Source organism: Equus asinus, chromosome 28, assembly GCF_041296235.1.
Source record: "Equus asinus isolate D_3611 breed Donkey chromosome 28, EquAss-T2T_v2, whole genome shotgun sequence".
Classification (NCBI taxonomy): domain Eukaryota; kingdom Metazoa; phylum Chordata; class Mammalia; order Perissodactyla; family Equidae; genus Equus; species Equus asinus.
Genome location: NC_091817.1, coordinates 34734849 through 34754507, shown reverse-complemented (window position 1 = coordinate 34754507; position 19659 = coordinate 34734849). Strand labels below are relative to the sequence as shown.

Sequence of the window (19659 nt, the reverse complement as noted above, 5' to 3'; positions counted from 1 at the left end):
AATGGACCTAACAGACATATACAGAACATTCCACCCAACAGCAGCAGAACATACATTCTTCTTAAGCACACAAGGAATATTCTCCAGGATAGATCATATGTTAGGTCACAAAAAAAAACCCTTAGAAATTTAAGAAGACTGAAAGCACATGAAGTATCTCTTCTGACCACAATAGTATAAAACTAGAAATCAGTAACAGGAGGAAAACTGGAAAATTCACAAACACTGGAAATTAAACAACATGCTCTTGAACAACAAATGGTTCAAAGAAGAAATCAAAAGAGAAATCAAAAAATGTCTTGAGGGGGCCGGCCCCGTGGCAGAGTGGTTAAGTTCGCGCACTCTGCTTCGGTGGCCCAGGGTTTCACCGGTTCAGATGCTGGGTGCCGACATGGAACCACTCATCAAGTCATGCTGAGGTGGCATCCCACCTGCAACAATTAGAAGGACCCACAACTAAAAATACACAACTACGTACCGGGGGGCTTTGGGGAGAAAAAGGAAAAGTAAAATCTTTAAAAAAAAAAAAAGAAGATCAAAGCTGGAGGCATCATACTTCCTGATTACAAAGGTATAATAATCAAAACAGTATAGTACTGGTATAAAAACTGACACAAAGAGCAACAGAACTGAAAAGAGAGACCAGAAGTAAATCCACACATATACAGTCAACTATATATGTGGACAAGGGAGCCAAGAAGACTCAATGGAGAAAGGACAGTCTCTTCAATAAAAGGTATTGGGAAAACTGGATATTCACACGCAAAAGAATGAAATTGGGCCCCTATCTTACACTACCCACTACCCACAAAAATTAACTTAAAATGGATTAAACACTATAATGTAAGACCTGAAACTGTAAAACTCCTAGAAGAAAACACAGAGGAAATAGCTTCTTGACGTTGGTCTTGGCAACAATTTTTTGGATATGACACCAAAAAGCATAAGTAACAAAAGGAAAAACAAGCAAGTGTGACTATGTCAAACTAAAAAGCTTCTGCATAACAAAACACATGAGTAACAAAATGAAAAGGCAAACTATAGAATGGCAGAAAAAAGAAGACAGACAAATGGCCAACAGATATTTAAAAAGATGCTCAATATCACTAATCAACAGGGAATTACAAATCAAAGCCACAATGACATATCACCTCACACCTGTTAGAATGGCTCTCATCAAAAAGACAAGAAATTACAAGTGTTGGTAAGGATGTGGAGAAAAGGGAACCCTTGTACTCTGTTGATGAGAATGTAAATTGGTGCCGACACAACAGAAAAGAATATAAAGGTTCCTTAAGAAACTAAAAATAGAACTAACATATGATCCAGCAACCCCACTTCTGGGTATATATCCAAAGGAAATGAAATCACTATTTCAAAAGGACGTCTGCACCCCCATGTTCATTGTAGCATTATTCACAATGGCCAAGACATGGATACAACCTAAGTGTCCATCGACAGATAAGCGGATAAAGAAAATGTGATATATAGATATATACACATATACATATATATATATACAGTGAAATATTATTCATCCATTAAGAAAAGGAAATCCTGCCATTTGTGACAATATGGATGGACCTTGAGGGCATTATGCTAAGGGAAATAAGTCAGATAGAAAGACAAATACTGTATGACCTCATTTTATACGTGGAATCTAAAAAAGCTAAACTCACAGAAATAGAGAATAGAACAGTGGTTGCCAGAGGCTGGGGTAGGGAAAAGGGAGAGATGTTGGTCAAAGGGCACAAACTTCCAGTTATAAGATGGGAATCTAATGTATGATATGATGGCTATAGTTAACAATGTATTATATACCTGAAAGTTGTTAAGAGAGTAGATCTTAAATGTTCTTGCCACAAAATAAAAAAAGGCAATATGTGAGGTGATGGAGGTATTAACTAACCTTATTGTGGAAATTATTTTGCAACATATACATGTATCAAACCATCACATTGTACACCTTAAACTTACACAATGTTATATGTCAACTACATCTCGGTAAATCTTGGAAAAGAAGAATTTAACATTTCAACAAAAAGACAAAGATGATCAAAGGAAAAGAAAATGTATTAACCTTAAGCTCTTGTTAGGATCTCTTAAAGTTAAGTCCAGAATACAATGAACAAAAGAATGGATTTCTTATACCTCCTCTGCATTCCCCTGAAGGAATTCAGCTCCTGGTAGTGGCTACAATATCAGGTATGATTTCAAGTTAGTGCCACTTAAAAAAAAAAAAAACATGGAAAATACCTTCCTTATGATTTCAAGTCATCTTCTTTATATACTTTAGTCCAAACAATGCCTCCTTTAGACTCGAATTCTTAAGCCTTACTTAACAGATAAGAAAAATCAAAATCAACCTTTGATCTTCTGATAGCTATTAAATCTTTAGTTGCAAAATTAGAGGGGGAAAGTCTTCTAAGTAAGCTCTTTGTATATCAGATACATGTCTACCCTGTGTTGAATAGCATCATATAAGAGATGAAACAAGAATGTCTACTTTGAATCAGGCACTAAACACCAGTAAGCATGCTTTAACACATCACACAATGAGGGCTGACTTAAATTTTCTTAATCTGAAAGTTCTGTTATCTTAGGAAGTAGTAGCAATCATCTGATAGCCAAATCAAAAATATTAAAAGGAATGAAGAAAAGCTAAAGCTGTGCTCCCAAAAGTACGAAGAGTACATATAGAGAAAGTGATGGATAGGATCCAGAAAGACTGGATGGATAAGACCCAGAAAGACTATCAAAAGCTCCCTGATTACACTGGGAGGAGGTCAAGATTCAGAGGAAAAGCCTCCTGGTCATTCTTCAGAGGTCAGATCAGGTGATAAAGGGAAGGCAAAACGTGTTTAAAGACAGGATAAACAATAAGTAAGTAATTTAAGCTGCTGAAGTATTATTTTTGTTTACAGAAACAGCAACTTAAATTAGACAGAAATATAAACTTTCAAGTAATGGATTTTAAGTAATTTACCTCCTTCTGCAAATAAGCTGAAGTCCTTGTCTCTTACATTTCCCCTTTTAGTCTTCTTTTTACTTTCCTAGCTAAATGTCAAAACACATTTCCTTATTGCCTTCCCTCTTTTCTTTAACCTTTCTGTAAAGCTTTTATCTGAAAATCACCCCGAATGGTCTGATTATAGGCACAAATTGTGTTCTTCTAGCCCTAGTTAAATGGCAAATAATGTAAAACACGTGGAAAAATATAAAGACAGGCTGATTGTCTGCAAGGTGTCCACAGTAAAGATCAAGGGGAAATTCCACGACAATAAAATGATAGTAAGACAAATCACCAAATCTATTTTAAGGGTGTGCCCTAATGCTAGAGATTTAGAGTGAGTTCGTCCAAGAACTTCCGGAGAATTTTGACTTGAAACAAAGGTGAACATTTTCTAGATGGTAGAAATATTAGTTATTATTATTCATAGTTTTTCTTAGTATTTTTTCTAGTGTTCACGTGGAGGGTGGGTGAGCTGGGAAGGCAGCGAGGTGAAAAGCCACTGTAAGTGACAGTGCAGGCCAAATACCAGGAGGTTAACCTTTATCAGTCTCCAGTGTCCCTTTAGCTTTCAAGACCAGGGAAACTCGCAGCCAGTCACCCAGGGCGCGTCCCGCCTTTCACCGGCACGTCAACTCCTCAAGATGGCGGCAAGAGCGACAGTTCGGGCACGGCGCGCACAGCACTCTGGGAGCGGAAGAGGGGGCCGCGCGGCGGCGGCCGAGCCGGAAGAGGAGGAGCTGGGCCTGGAGGATCCCCGCGAGTTCCTCCCGCTGCGACTGCCGGTCTTTGCGGGTCACGGGGAGCGGGGCCTGGCGGGCGGGGTGTGTCGCGATGCCGGAGCTGGCGGTGCAGAAGGTGGTGGTCCACCCCCTGGTGCTGCTCAGTGTGGTGGATCATTTCAACCGGTGAGCGGGCGGCACGGAGCGGCCTAGCGGGGCCGGCGGCGCCGCCGCTGCTGAGTCACCGGCACGCTGGGGACTGCGCGGCAGCCGTCGGGGCCCTGATGGGTCGGGGGGTGGCCCTGACTCGCGGAGGGGCGTAGACCAGCCTCGGTTCACGAAGCCCGAGTCCCCCCGCTCCGCCGGCACTCCGGGAACTGGGCTGCCGGTTCCTTCTGCCCAAGTCGGTACGGTGCCAGAGGATGGGGGGCAAGCTTCGGTTGGCCCTGATCCTCGAGGTCTCGTGCCCATCTGTCACCTCGCCCCTTTACACCAAAAAGACCCCGTGTCTCGTAGGAAAGCTCTTCAGACTCACGCTTCTGTGCCTCCCAAGGCTGCCACCGAAATTCTGGTCTCAGCGCCCTGCGGGGCTTCCTGGAAGAACTGTGGTTTTTAATTGTGAATGTTTGTAAGTGAGAATCTGGTTTGACGATAGCTTAAAACGTAGATGAGGTGTCAAATTTTTCTTTTAAAAATGAGACCAGTTGGAGATTTTGGCATTAATGAGTAAGATAAGAAAACATCCCGCCGAAGTTTCTGCCGCCTTAGTTGGCATGTTTTCGAGCTGTTTATCCCGCTGGACCTGTTAAACGTGTTTATATGTTTTACAAGATAATTACTCGAATTGGCAAATGTGCAGACCCAGTTGGGAGCATCTGCTGTAAAGTCATAGTTGCTAAGTGCCCGATACTTTGCAACTTGCTTGATACAGCTCCTCATTCAACCAGAGCCAAAACAAACTCCAGACTGTGAGGTGTAGGGTCCCCAGATAAGTTCCATTGCTTTGTAGGACCCTCAGCCTAACAGGATAAATGAGCTTTCCCACTGTACAGTAATTATTATTTTTCTCCCATGGGATACGAGAGGTGCTATTGGGGCAGGCACCATCTCAGTTCTATTCAGTAAATTCAACACAGGTTAAGGACATAATGCAGGCACACACTTGGAGCTGCTGTATCAGATAACAAATGTAGGGTTTTAAAAAACACGAATGGATTCTTGGTAACCAAAAGAAAAGCCCATGAGTGTGGAAGTTTCCTTTGAAGCGTAGAAGCCTAGTGCCTAAGATTTCCCCCAAAATTAGAACGAACAGAAATACAGAATCCTTAACTTTGTTTGATCCAAACCCCACATTTAGTAAGCATTTATAAATATGCCAAACCATGTGATTAGATGAATAATACTGTGGAACCAGTGACTGTTAAGGAGTTGTAGTTCATTTCACAGTGGCTTTTGTCTTTCCTTTGAACATGGAATTATATTGTTTCTGTATCTTACATTTGCTGTGGTTAAAGGAGAATTCTACATGAAGACCAGTGAAAAGGGATTGTATAAGTGAAATACTTGTGGCTCCTTAGAACACAAATCACTGAGGAGGCTTGATATGGAGATAGAAATTCTGAACTAGTCTTTTCTACCCATTTAGCCCTCCTCTCGGTGTGATTAGTCACCCACCAGCTCACTTCCGACTTCTGCCTAATTAAGCCATTCAGAGAGACCACAAATGGCACACACATGCCTTTGGATCAGAATCACTTTCTGAGCCCCTAGACAGCACAAAGAATTTTAACATCTAGTTTGGCTTGTCGATGTGATTAGATGTTCCAGGGAAGCGTTGGCAAGCTGGACCATAAAACTGGTTCTACTTTAGCATCTTTATCCCTGAGATTTTAGGATAGAAAAGATAGGGAAAGTTTAAAGGAGAAAGGTAAGCTGCAAAGAAAAACTAAAGTTAAATGTGATAACATAACTTAAATGTGTTTTTCAAATACCAACCATATCGCATGTTAAAACCCTAAGAACTGGGGAGTTTTCATTTTCTCCATTTTAAATTTCTATAAAGTTTGCAATTTTTTTCCAAGCATGTATTACTGTGCAGTCAACGGTGAGTAAAAACTGCCAGTGTACAAAGTTCATGAATTACCCATTATATTTATTAGAATTTAATATTAAGGACTAACCTAACCCTATTACAGTTGTTTGGTGGGATTAGTTCCTGGCTAAGCTAAATTCTGTTTCCTGTTGAGTATCTAACTGTTCCACATCTCTGTGTGCCTATCCAGACTGACCTTCTGTCTTCTCATTCAGAATAGGCAAGGTCGGAAACCAGAAGCGTGTTGTTGGTGTGCTTTTGGGGTCGTGGCAAAAGAAAGTACTTGATGTATCCAATAGTTTTGCAGGTAAAAAATAAATTTTAGTCAATTACACCTCAATTTTTTAAGTAAAAAAAGACAAATTTTATATCTTTCTTAGCATGGTTAAAATGTCAGTTAACTTTAAACAAAGAAAGAAACTTGAGGTTTCCATTTTTTTTTACTATAATCAAGAGATTCTATTTCAGAATTGCTTAAGTATAGAAAAGGGAGGCAAAGGGCTACACACTAAACTGGATAGTAAATATTTTAAATTTGCAGGCATCCCTTGCAACTGCTCAGCTCTGCTATTGTAGCAGGAAAGCAACCTGTATAGACAGTATGCAGACAAACCAGTAGCTGTGCTGTAGTAAAACTTTGTAAAAACAGGTAGCTGGTGTAGTTTGTAAACCCTTGCGCGAAACTGTTAACCTTGGTTATGGGTAAGCAAGGGGGAGCTAACAACTATTACCTTTTACTCTGTTTCATGAATCTTTACAAGAATATATCCATGTATTTTATGATTTAAGCAACAACAATAAAGAACAAAATAATTGCTGGCATGACCTCTGAACTAGAGGTCACAATTCCAGTGTCTAAAAGGACCAGGCGGTAGTATAATTTGCCAAACGAGAAATATTAGGAAGTAATGGGGCTTTTAGTAAACTAAAGAGCATGTGTCTTTTTTAAAGAGGGTAGCCTTTAGCTGGCTCTAGCCAATTATTGCCAGGTCTTCTAATTTTTCAAGAAAACTGGAAATCTGGGTTTTTATGTGAAGTCTCCCAGTTTTTAATGAGAGCAACTCAAAAATAATTTTAATGTTGTGTCAGACAAACCAAACAGTTTTGTGGATCTGATCTGACCTAGGGGTCTCCAGTTGTGACCCGTGCTCTAGCATTCTATCTAGCACTGTAAACTAAATCTGATTTTTGTTTTCTCTCTAGTCCCTTTTGATGAAGATGACAAAGATGATTCTGTCTGGTTTTTAGACCATGATTATTTGGAAAACATGTATGGAATGTTTAAGAAAGTCAATGGTATGTCTTGATTTTTTTAAGAAGGTGTTGTGGCATTGATGTGTATGTGTGTGCACACATGCACACACACTTTTTCTAAGTATTCCCTTTTCTTTGTTTAATGTCAGAGGTCCTTTCACTTAGCTAGACTTAAAGTAAGACTAGTGGTAGTAGAGGAATGAGGTAGAATAAATGAAAACTAAAGTAGCAATTTAAGGCCAGCTAGACCACCTACATTTCAGGGCAGAGAGCTAGCCCTCTGCAGCAGAAAAGCAAAGAACTATCAAATAAAATCCACCTCCCCTTAGAGCTTTAGTACCACTAGGGTGAATATATCTGTCTGTCATGTGTATCGTTTTCATTTTATATCATTACAGCAACCACATTGCTTTGGAAATGTTTATTCCCACAACACTCCCAGGTGCAATCTATGTGACATGAACTTGCATTTGTTTGTATATTGCCTTGGAATTGTTTTCCAGTTGTTTCATGTATGACTGGTCTCCTAAACTAGTCTGAAATATACATGTCTCTGGATCTCCCTGGCTGCTTATTTTCTGAGAATTCTGTTTTTGACTCTAGATTTCATAAGTATGTCAAAGTTTAGGTATCTTGAATTTTGAAAAAGGTAGAGGACATAATTACTGGAATTCTAACTACTTTTGAAGGAAATATATAGATCGTCATTTAACAATTCAAACCCACTAATTTTTTCTTTCCCAGCCAGAGAAAGAATAGTTGGATGGTACCACACAGGCCCTAAACTACACAAGAATGACATCGCTATCAATGAACTTATGAAAAGATACTGCCCTAATTCCGTAAGTGCACTCAATCTTTAAAACTCTTGAATGTTGTTCTTTGCCAGCAAAGTCAAGTAAGAGCAGCCTGGGAAGGATTTGGGTAGCAAATAACTTCACTGCTCTTTCTCTGTAAGCTTGTCACTTGTAGTATTTTATTTAGTATGCAGTAACCCAATGTATTTAGTAAGTTACAGTAAATATCTGCTAAGTGCCAGGTACTAAGTTTTCTTTTTAATCCTTTCAATAACTGTATGGGGTTGTTATCCTCCTTATAATGAGAAAACTGATGTTCAGAATGGTTAGTAAGGTCTTGTAAGTGATGGGCCAGGATTAAAATGTTGGCTGTCTTGATTCTAATTTCTTAATGCTTGATAACCACACTGAACTACATCTCCCCTTGTTAATGGATGGAGGTGGAGAGCAGAGCGAATGATGAGATAATTTGAAATGTAAACTCATTTTTCCTGAAAATTCTGACTCATGTCTGGTTGAATGAATGAAAAGGTGTTAGTAATCATCAGAAGAATGGCTGCAGTTATTCCTTATGTGCTCAGCTTGGGCAGGTTTGCTAAGATGTGTTTTTCTGCCAGGTATTAGTCATTATTGACGTGAAGCCAAAGGACCTGGGACTGCCCACAGAAGCATATATTTCAGTGGAAGAAGTTCATGATGTAAGTCATCTTGCTATGAGTCTAAGAGATTAGATTTGCTACTTATTGGGCAATTGGTTGGGGTTTTTTTTTTCCATTTTCAAGCCAACAAATCCTTTATCTCTCTATAACAGAAAATTCTTGGTTTCTGTCAACAGTTTGATATTATGTATTTTTCCCCTTGAGTGATTCTAAAGCCACCAAATTTTAGAAACAGGACCGTAGAAATCTAAAGTCCCCTTTTACAAATGAAATTGAGGCCCAGAGTAATCAAATGATTGCCCAGAGGTGTTCACAGCAAAGTAAATGCAGAGCCTGGTGAGCTAAGTCTTAATCTGATGTGATTGGTACTGTTGGGCACCCTCTGGGCCAGTATTCCTTTCTCCTTGAAGATTTTCAATCCCTATAAACTAGATCATACATTTTCAAATAGAGTAAGTCAGAGCTGTCAGGATCTAGACGGCAAGACCCATCTGTGTGATTTGACACCTGAATACGCAGCTCCACAGCATCCAGTACCTACTGTGGAGTTCGTAGCTTGTGCTTTGGGTATACACAAAGAGCTGCCAGAATAGCTTTTCTCTATTTCCAGGAAAATTGCAGTCAGATTCTAGAATAGGATTTGAGCTGAAACTATATGTGAGTTTTGTTGTGAGCATAAAATATTTGCACTCAGGGTGTGCAAAGAGCTCAGTCTTGAATTTCCAAAGTCAGAAGTCTGAGGGATAGATTAAAGTCTGTCTTTATTGTTACATTCAGTTTTAAAATCTGGAAAAAGATATTTTTGGTTATCTCTCTGCCACTCTTCCTTGCCCTGAGCTCTGTCTTTCTGTTTCTCTTTTTGCTTTGCTAACTGGGAGCTTAGATCCAAATTTATTGCCTAGTTTCAATAAGGCTTTTGTCTCTGGTCTTGATAACAGTTGTTTTTTAGTTAATTTTTACCCTGCCTCTTTCAAGAAGAAATTTAAGGCTGCTTACACATTCACACATGTGCACGTGCACACATGCACCAACGAAACAAGGTTTTTTAATAGGGTATAAAGGGGATATAAGGGTCATATTATAAGATGAAGCCAGGGAAAAATTAGTACCTAAAAAAGCATGCCATGAAGTCCTGCAAGATTGTTAAAGGCTCTGACCATGCTAGCATACAAAGCCAAGAGGAAAATGCCATATGCCGAATTCTCACCGTCTGGAAAGATAACAGCAGCTAATGTTTATACAACTTAGTGTAAGTGAAGTGACTTTCCCGAGATCTTGCAGCTCCCTTATCACACACACGGCAGAACCAGACTTTGAACCTAGGCAGTCTGGCTACAGAGTCTGTGCACTCACTGCTATGTGTCCTGCCTTGCAAACATTTTACTGCCTTTACAGATGTCCAACCTCTTCTGGCACTAGATCTCAGAAAAGTTTCTTCTGCGTCCCATCAGGAAGTCACTAGATGATACAGTGAACCACATCCACTGATGGATCCTTTGATAAATTCAGGCCACCAGAAAGCCACTTACTCTGTCTGTAATCTTTTGGTGCGCTGATATCATTTAATCCAAGGAACAATAGATGGTTAAAAGTTAGATTTTCTGACATCGGCTTGCTTCAAGTGCAGGTATTCTGTTTATTTACTATTTTTAGAAAGACATTCCTTAAAATTCAGGCTAATCAAGACTTCCCTGAGTGGCCATCCCCACTGTGGGCTTGCGAGAATATCGAAATTTTCCTCAGAAACAAGCTAACCGTGATGCTCCAGCACCCCTCGTCACTGAGCAGGACCACTGTGATTTTTAGCTTAGAAGACTAAGCTTTCAAAGCAAACTGTACCCACCCTTGCCATGGAAAACCCAGTAATGCACCCATGAAGTGAGTTGACTTAGAGCAGAAGAATCAAGGTGTGAAAAGGAATATGTGCCAGTTTGTTTGTTTGTAAGCAAATAACTATAGTTAAGTCTCCTTCCAGGATGGAACTCCAACCTCAAAAACATTTGAGCATGTTACCAGTGAAATTGGAGCAGAGGAAGCTGAGGAAGTTGGAGTTGAACACTTGTTACGGTGAGACTTGGGGCAGCATCAGGATTGTAAGCAGCCCAAGAGGATGCCAGTTAAAGGAAGAGATCCGTATCGGGAGCGTGGAGAGCTAGGTTCTAGTCCCAGATCATCTCTGAAGTGTCTTGAGTTAGGATTTATGACTGCAGCTAGTACCCCTTGTCTGGAAACTGTAATGTGACTGTGGCGGCAGATGTGTGAAGGAAATGCAAGCGTGTGCTCTTCCAGTGTACATGCTTTTCAGTGGCTGGAGTTAGCCAGTGTTCTACAGAGAATCTACATCTTGGGATGGATTTCATTTTAAAATACTCTACTTATATAACCCTAACTTATTTGAAAAGGTCATAGTTTTTCTCAAACAGTGAGATTCCTTCCAGTTCAAAAAGTTACTGCTGACTGATTTAAGCTTCTCACAACTTCATATAGATGCAGGTGGAGAAAATGCCACCCTTTTTAGGAACAGGGAAGTTGAAGTAGAGAGCTTTCTCTTTTTTAAGTGAAAATGGTTACGTTTTAGCTCTCTTTTCTTTTGAAAAATGCCCTGTGATGAGAAAAGTAAAACATATGCCTTCAAATGAAAGCAAAGGTAAGGCAATTTATACTTCAATCTTTACCAAATCAAAAAAAATTTTTCTTTTGAAAAACTTGCCCCTCCCCACAAAGCTGAGTGTTTTCTTAGAATGTGAGAACCTGTGCGTGATAGTACAGTACACTCATGCTTTTTCCTGCCTTTTCTGGTTGTGGGTTACTACAGAGACATCAAAGACACTACAGTGGGCACTCTTTCCCAGCGGATCACAAACCAGGTCCATGGTTTGAAGGGACTCAACTCCAAGCTTTTGGATATCAGGAGCTACCTGGAGAAAGTGGCCACAGGCAAGCTGCCCATCAACCACCAGATCATCTACCAGCTGCAGGATGTCTTCAACCTGCTGCCAGACGTCAGCCTGCAGGAGTTTGTCAAGGCCTTTTATCTAAAGACCAACGACCAAATGGTGGTGGTATATTTGGCTTCACTGATCCGTTCTGTGGTCGCCCTGCACAACCTCATCAACAACAAGATCGCCAACCGGGATGCAGAGAAGAAAGAAGGGCAGGAAAAAGAAGAGAGCAAAAAGGATAGAAAAGATGACAAAGAGAAAGAAAAAGATAAGGAAAAGAGTGATGTAAAGAAAGAAGAGAAAAAGGAGAAAAAATGAAACGTGTAGCTTTTTAATTTGTAAATTAAAATCTTATAAACTAACTCAGTGTGCCGCCGGAGAGTTCTTTTCACTTTAAGTGCTTGTTAAAAAGCTGTATGGATGCGAGCTCTCTGCCCCAGGTCACTCTTGCTGTGGCATTATGTGGAAGTGAACGGAGAGGGACTGATCTCGAACCTAAACTGCACTTGAGGCTGCTGTGAGTTGGGGAAATGATAGCTCAGGCTTCAGATTGTGTGAGAAAAATGAAGAGAAGTAAATGTAACATTTTTGGTACTCTTCATTCTTTTATCTATAAAACCAGGAGTTGAATTTTCCCCGTCTCAAAAAACCCTTGGGGTCTGTTTCTGGCAGTTTGCAAAATGGAATGCATGAATTCCATAAGTGCTCTGCCTTGGAACACTTTTGACCCTTCTGAACTCCGTTGAGAATACTGTACCACAGGACTTTTGGGGCCCATAGCTCTGCATTCTCAGGGCTTGGGATCCAGCCTCCATATCTTGTTTACCTTCAAAGACACAATTAAATGGCTTGTTTTTAAGTCTGTGTTCTAGTCGTTTTTGTCTTGGGGAGTGGCGATCCGTTATTTTCAGAAGCAGCCAAGAGAGTCTTTAATTAAAGCTGCCTTAAAGAATTACTTTAGACTTGGACTCTGTTATGGAAGAGAAGAGTCTCATTCCTTTAAAAACGACTATAGTGAGGAGAGCTGTCAAGTGAGCCCAGAAGACCTAGGTCCTAGTTTGGCCTCAGAGTACTCAGCTGTGAATTCCCTAGAGCAGTTTTTCACAAGGGACACATTCAGTCACTACTGCGGTGGTATGTCTAAGTACATCAGACCACAAGGTTAGTGAGGATGTTACTGGGGATGGAACAAAGTTTCCCAAATTTAAGTGCTCAAGGCTCCTCTTGGAACAAATACAGTACTCGATCATTGGACATACAGTAGTCACTTGGGTATTAATTTCCTTTCTTAGGCAGTCAGAACCTCCTTAATAGTTCTCTAATGTACTGTATGGATTATCAATGTCCAAAGATCTAAGAATACAATAAAAGAGCACTAAAACTAAATCACCTGAATCTCAGAAACCACTCCATGATATTATGATGCCTCAAAGTTACCCAAAGCATCATTTTAATTCCACAGACCTGCCAAAGAGCTAGTTAGTGGAAATTTGGGGGTTGATAGTATGGTGTATAGCTGAGCTTTTATCCTACAGAAATAGAAGTATGCCCACATCAGGGGTCACTTGAAGGTTCATTAACACTCTGAGATAAAAAGGAATGGTCGAGGACAAACCCTACAGAGAACCAGGTTTTACATGTCTGTTGCAGGAGTCAAAAGTCAGATGGCTGTTAGATCTAACTGAATAAAAGAAATTTGAAATAAATAGTTCAAAGCCTGAGATGTATTTAAAACCACAGGAGTGTGTTGAAGCTCTTGAGATATGGTTGCCATGTTCAGAACATACCGACGTGAGAAAGGGAACCTGGAACGGTAACCTCCAGGGAGTGGGCAGGAACAAGCCAGGATGCAGTGGTTCTAAGGCCAGGCAGGGGGAATGAAGAGGTCACCCCGGGAGTGGGTCCCTTCTGTAAGGGGCAAGGGGTTATTAGAGACCACACAGGATTTAGGTCCACATTCAGTAGTATAATCTGGATTTAGAGAGCTTTCCCAGGATCTAATAAAATAGTACAATGCCACAGGCTTTTAAGTTTGTCACCATTTGATAAATTGGGATGTTTTTGAGCATCTAAGAACATGGGAATACTCAGGCCTTGTTATATTTAATAGCTTGACCCACATAGGAACTAAATTGACTTCTGCCTTCCTGACAGGATCCTCAATCCCCACTTCTAACAAAATAGTCTGTAGCCTCTAGAGTCACTTAGGCTCATTTTTAAGGCAAAATTGCTGCCATCCTATATAAGAGGGTGAGCCTCATAAGGCTATTGAGGAAGTCTTGCTTATACAAACTGCAGCTGACTTGGCTGCAAAACCCATGGCCCTCACCTAAAATAAAGCCATGTGTTTGTATAGCCTGGCAGTCTCAAGATGAGGTTTCTAAACTACTTTTGTTGTTTTTTAAAATATTGAAAAAGTTATCCTGGGAAAAAGTCTGATCCCAAGTCTGATCTCATATCCATAGTTGTAATGTTACTTTCACTTTCATTTCCAAACATTTCAGAACAACTTGTTACAGAGTTCAGGCTGCTCCTGCTACACACATTACAGAGAGGATGGTATTTATTCCCTAATGGTTTCCTGTCTGATAACTAACATCTGGAATATCCCTGAACTTACAGGTTAGTTATCCTTAATGAAAAGACAGAAACTATCAGAGTGGAACAACAGCTTTGGGCCACGTTCAATGTTGTTTAATTTTGCTCAGATCATCAATCACAAAAGGGACAAAGGGAAGTACTCTTGATTGAGGGGCTACCATGTTACTTCACGAATGTGCAAGATGTAAAGTAAGCCTTTCCAGCAGGAATTATTAACCCGAGAGTCTTAACTTTAATTTCTGGAGGACCCTCCTGGTATGAGAACTCAACCATATATAATTAAACTTTCACTTCAAATCAAAGACCACACAGGTCCTCAAAAAGAATGAAATATCCCATTCACTGGGAAGTTATGATTCGGCCTCTTCTACCATTTTCCTACAAAAATACCTAGAAGGCAGAAATAAGACTTGAGAATGAATTAGGGTTATTTGTTACACTACAACACACTAACAAAACTACATCTGCCCCTGTCTCAGGAAATGGGAAGGACATGGGGCATGTTGCAAAGGCAGAGAATCATTTGATTTATGTGACCCACAAGAGAAGACCTCTACAGCTTCCCTAAACAAATTCACTCCAAGTTATTATATATAATATAGGCAAGTACTGATTTGCAAATCTCTATGCCATTCAACTCTTGGCATTATCTATTTTTGCCTGGGAGCAACAGAGTTTGGAACTTTCCAAAAAAATTCATGGCTATTCTTGTTGGGGGAGTAGGTAGAAAATGACTCAGAAAGTAAGGAAATGGAATTAGGGAAAGAAAATAGAGGAAAAGAAAGGAAGATGAAACTACGGAAGTTAATATGCTTCTAGCGCCTAAATCAAGAGAAATCTTTTTCTAAGCATTCCTCTTTAAAGCCAATCCACTTTTTGACACTAGATGGCACCATTGACTAATCTCATCTCTTTGACCAGTTCAGCATAGAATTGGGAACCTTCCCCAAAGTTGCTTCCCATCACTTCTGCTTTTGGCTGCAACTATCCAGGCAAGATTTGGAAGAAATGTGGAGAGCATATGGGTGCAAAAAGATTAGGTCAAGTTGCCACATCTCCGCCCTTGCTGTACCCTGCCCACACTACTGCTCTGGCGATGAATGTACAAGGTTTTCTCTGCCCTTTAGATGATAGCTCATGCTTTGATTTTCCTCACTGCCGCTACCACTCCTGATTTCTATAAGGACCATATTCACTGATGTGCTGTTATACATGTAACAACTACTTCTCCAAAAAAGAGGATGAAGGGTGTTGATCTGTAGCCTTTGTCAATTTCCCTGGTGTAAATACTCCTACCATGGCTGATTTCAAAATACCAACATGAGTTGGGAGAGATGCACAGTAGCACAGCATTATATATTATTACCTAAATACGGGTACAATAGGCAAAAATAACCTCAAGAACATACATGATAGTAAAATGTAGCAAAATAATTAGAATATGATGCATTTTGAGTATATATTTACTTTTTAGAGATAATTTCATTGTAAATTTATACAATTTACCTGCTATATTAGAATCTCTAGGAATCTGTGGTTTTAAGATGCGCTCCATGTGGTTCCTGCACACATGGAAGTTAGAGAATCTTTATTTTGATGTAGACAAATTATCAACTTTTGCCTTATGGTTAGCACTCTGTGGATCATACTTAAAAAGTCCTAAGCTCAAGATCTCCTCTCATACATACATGTCTGTTACACTCCACAAAGTGGCATCCTTTTCTGCAGCTTAGCATGCATGTCGACCTCTATCTATATGCTATAGCTGAAGATTGAGCAATAACAACATAATTTGGCTAATCTTTTAACCAAAATAACCAACTAAGAGCCTTAGTTCATCTATTATCCCTTCTTTCCTAATTTTCAACCCTGGCTTTATCCCTACCTCTCACCCCTTGGCATATAAACACTCAATTCTCTCCCATCTCACACACACACACACACACACACAGCCCCGCAGTCTGCATCCTCCACTGTAGCCCTTTCTCCTCCTTTTTCCAGTTAACTTCAGCAAATAGCTGTCTATGCTTGTTGCCTTCTTTTCTTTATCTTCCAAGCATTTCTTTAATCTTAAGCAATCTGGCTTTTGTCCCCACCACTCCACTAACAACTCTCACTAAAGTCACCAGTGGCTTCCGCTCTGCCAATCTAGTTGGCCCTTCTCAGCCCTGACCTCACTTGCCTTGACCTCCGAAAGCTCCTATCTTGGCACTCTCTCTGCTTCTCTTGGACCCTCATGGGCCCCTTTTGCTCAGTTTCCTCTAGAACTTCATCTGACTAAACCTATCACGTATATTTTTTTAAATCCTCAATCTATCTGATGCCTCTGATTCCAATACTTGCTCCTCTTCTTTACTCCATATCCTGGATAGTCACCCATTTGCCCCAGAATTTGGAAGTCATACTGGTCATTCTGCTCACCTTCAGCCTCTGCATTCAGCCACCCGTTGGTCCTACTACGTGGACCATCTCTGACGTCTGCCCTTTGCATTCCCACTGCCCCTGCCCACGTTCAAACGTTCCTCTGTCTCTTCTGTTCTGTTGCTAGAGCTGCCTGCCTGCAATTTCCACTTAACTTCTCACCTTCCCTACCTGCCATATTCTATCATCATGCCAGAGTCAACCTGGCTGGAAGACGAACCTCAGATGGAGAGAGCTGCATGAATCTTACTCCTCAGTTCGTGACTCACTATCATCGTCATTACTTTTGAGGCTTCTCTCTTGCTTGATTTTTTTTAACTTTATCCAGATTTCTGCTATTATTCTAGACCCCCCATACACACACATACACACAATTTATAGACAGCTAAATGTGTTCAATCAAACCCTTAGATGTGGATGGATCCTGAAAGAGTATGCAGTGTAATGTTGTATGCGCATGTATCACACGTAGATAGTTCCCTTTCACTCTCATTCTTTCCTACCTTTTTAATTCAAAACTGTATTTTAAAGATCTATCCTCACTGCTGTATGGATAGACCCATTCAGTTCACAGCTTTTAACTGTTCTTGGCAGAGGCATACCATATATTCCTCAAATCTCATTTCATATTCCTTAAATCTCGTTTCATATTCCTTGTTCCTGACATACCACAAACTATACTTGCCACCCATTTTGCTGTTAGAGAGGGCCTTGGGGTTACTGTGAAAATGAAGAGATGTGAGTGGGTGGAGGCAGTGAAAAGCCCCTCCTGCCTTGGCAATAGAGGAGGGAAATGTCGAGACCCACCCTAACCTGCCGATCTCATTTCACGTCATTCCTGCTCACTCATCAGTGCTCAGCCACACCAGCCTTCTACCCATTCCTGGAACATGCCAGTCTCTTTCCCACTCAGGCCACTGTACCTGATGGGCCCAACCCTGGAAGTGGCTCTTTGCTTACTAGCTCCTTATCTTTCAGGTCTCCAGGCTGAAACACCTCTTTTGAGATGCTTTCCCTAAAGTCCCATCTGAAGGGCTTTCATCCCATCCCACTTTCCCGCATTCTTCTCTATCATATTATCCAGGGTACAGCATGGTGACTATAGTCAACAACACTGTATTGTATACTTGAAAGTTGCTAGAAGGGTAAATCTTAAATGTCCTCACCACAACACAGCCTTAAATGTTCTCAACAACAACAAAATGGTAATTATGTGAGGTGAGGGATGTGTTAATTAACCTTATTGTGGTAATCATTTCACAATATATACATGTATCAAATCATCACCTTGTTCACCTTAAACTTATGTTTATATTATACTTCAATTATATCTCAATAAAGCTGGGGAAAAAAAATACTTAGCCAGGGGCTTCCTGTACCCCATGGCAGACAGCTGACACACCAGGGATATGTGTCTGTTCGAAAGCAGGGACAGGATAAGAGTCAAAGTTTAATTCATGAGCTATTTCTCCGCACCCCATATATTGCACATTTTAACCAATTACAAGGAGTTGGCAAACAACCAAGAGTATAAAATCCAAAAGTTTAAGAGTCAAATGAATTCCCTCCCAGAAGAAACAATGTTTCCACACCCACAGCCCACCAGGGCCCACATGCACATGAGGGAGGCTGCTGTTGAGCCTACAGATGTGTCTCTTGAGCCAACCACAGTGGGAGTCCTGGAGCTGCCAAGGGCCATCCTTCAGGCCAGTTTACTGCTGTAATGGTATCACCTACCCTGCTGCTCACCCTGTAATTACACAAGAAACAGACCCAAAATTGTCCTTGAGAGACTGGACATGACCCTTGCCAACTGGGTTAGTCCGGAGGCCCAGATAAGCACTAACGACATCCCAAGGCAGAGTGCCACAGTCGCAGGCTGGGCCAGACCCAAGGCCTCTGGCACATAGTGCTGCTGGGCAAATGTCAGGCCATGGGCTGGGGGCAGGGATTGAAATTACTCCCACTTCCCAGGATTTTCTTTCCCCAAGAAAAGGAAGAAGAGTGATACTGGTACCTTTCTGCCTACATTCCTGGTTAGTGTGATTTTTCCATCTACAGAGAATCTCCATACTATGGCTCTTTCATTTGTTAAATATCATGGCCACATTCAGGACCCAGGGCATAGAAGAGACGCTAATCCAAGGACACTGAATCTGACCTAGGATGGTCTATTAGTTATCTATTGCTGTGTAACAAACTACCATAAACTTTAGCAACTTAAAATAACACACATTATCTCACAGTTTCTGTGGGTGAGGAGCGTTGGCAGAGCCTAGCTGAGTCCTCTGCTAAGGATGCTCGCAGGCAGCAATCAACGTGTCAGGTGGGCTGCAGTCATCACAAGGTTCCAAGCGCATGTGGTTGTTGGCAGGATTCAATTCCTCCACGCTGTTGGACTGAGGGCCTCAGTTCCTCGCTGGCTGTTGACAGGAAGCTGCCCTCAGTCGCTTGCCACATGAGCTTCTCCAACATGGGAGCTTGCTTCATCAAAGCACGGGAGCCAAGAAGGCAATGGAGAGTCAGCTAGCAAGACGTTGGTCACAATCCTTCGTAATTTAATCACCAAAGTGACAGCCCATCACCTTTGCTGCATCCTAGTGGTTAGAAGCAAGTCACTAGACCAGCTCCACTCAAGGAGAGGGGATAACACCAGGAGGGTGTGCATACCAGGAGAGGGTCATGGGGGAGTCACCTAAGAAGTCTGCCTCCCAAAGACAGGAACAAGAATTCACCAGGGTAATCCACAATCGCCTACAGTGGGTTTTTCATTTTTAATTTCAGTCCCTAATTAATGTCTTACAATGAAGATAATGTTAGTAGAAAATGCAGAAGTCAAATATCCCTATTGTTTATAAACGTGACTACCTATTGCCACCACTGGCTGTGGAGATAACAAAACAAAACAAAATAAACCCCTAGTATTAGCAACCAAGTCAGTGCTCTTAGAGATGAGAGGCGCAAAATCATGGCTGATGCGCAAAAACTCAATTCTGACATGTATTTATCTTTTCTCCCTCTCCAGACCCCGTTAAAATGAGAGTGAATGAATGTTACAGATTTCCTATTTTGCCCTGGCCATTTGGCCCAGTTTGAAAGGTAGCATCTGAGAGGTGGACAAGGGGATTCAATACGTTTCTGGAAGGAGGGACGCAGGAACA

At 41.0% G+C, this 19659-nt stretch overlaps 1 protein-coding gene and 1 long non-coding RNA gene across 5 annotated transcripts in view; one reads left to right on the top strand and one right to left on the bottom strand.

Moving 5' to 3' along the window:
* The window catches only part of LOC106842140 (uncharacterized), a 230562-nt gene extending 226859 nt beyond the window's left edge, over positions 1-3703 (bottom strand). For all 4 annotated transcript variants that reach the window (XR_011499116.1, XR_011499114.1, XR_011499115.1 and 1 more), the window contains exon 1: positions 3552-3703. This is a non-coding gene — a long non-coding RNA (uncharacterized lncRNA). The remainder of the gene's footprint in view (positions 1-3551) is intronic.
* Positions 3704-3784: 81 nt separating this feature from the next.
* On the top strand, positions 3785-12335 carry PSMD7 (proteasome 26S subunit, non-ATPase 7). The gene is made up of 7 exons (XM_014858483.3): positions 3785-3918; positions 6040-6131; positions 7028-7120; positions 7823-7920; positions 8493-8573; positions 10510-10601; positions 11350-12335. Exons 1-7 carry the CDS (start codon positions 3845-3847, stop codon positions 11792-11794), a joined length of 975 nt encoding a protein of 324 aa, XP_014713969.1. The 5' UTR covers positions 3785-3844; the 3' UTR covers positions 11795-12335.
* The last annotated feature ends 7324 nt before the right edge of the window (positions 12336-19659 follow it).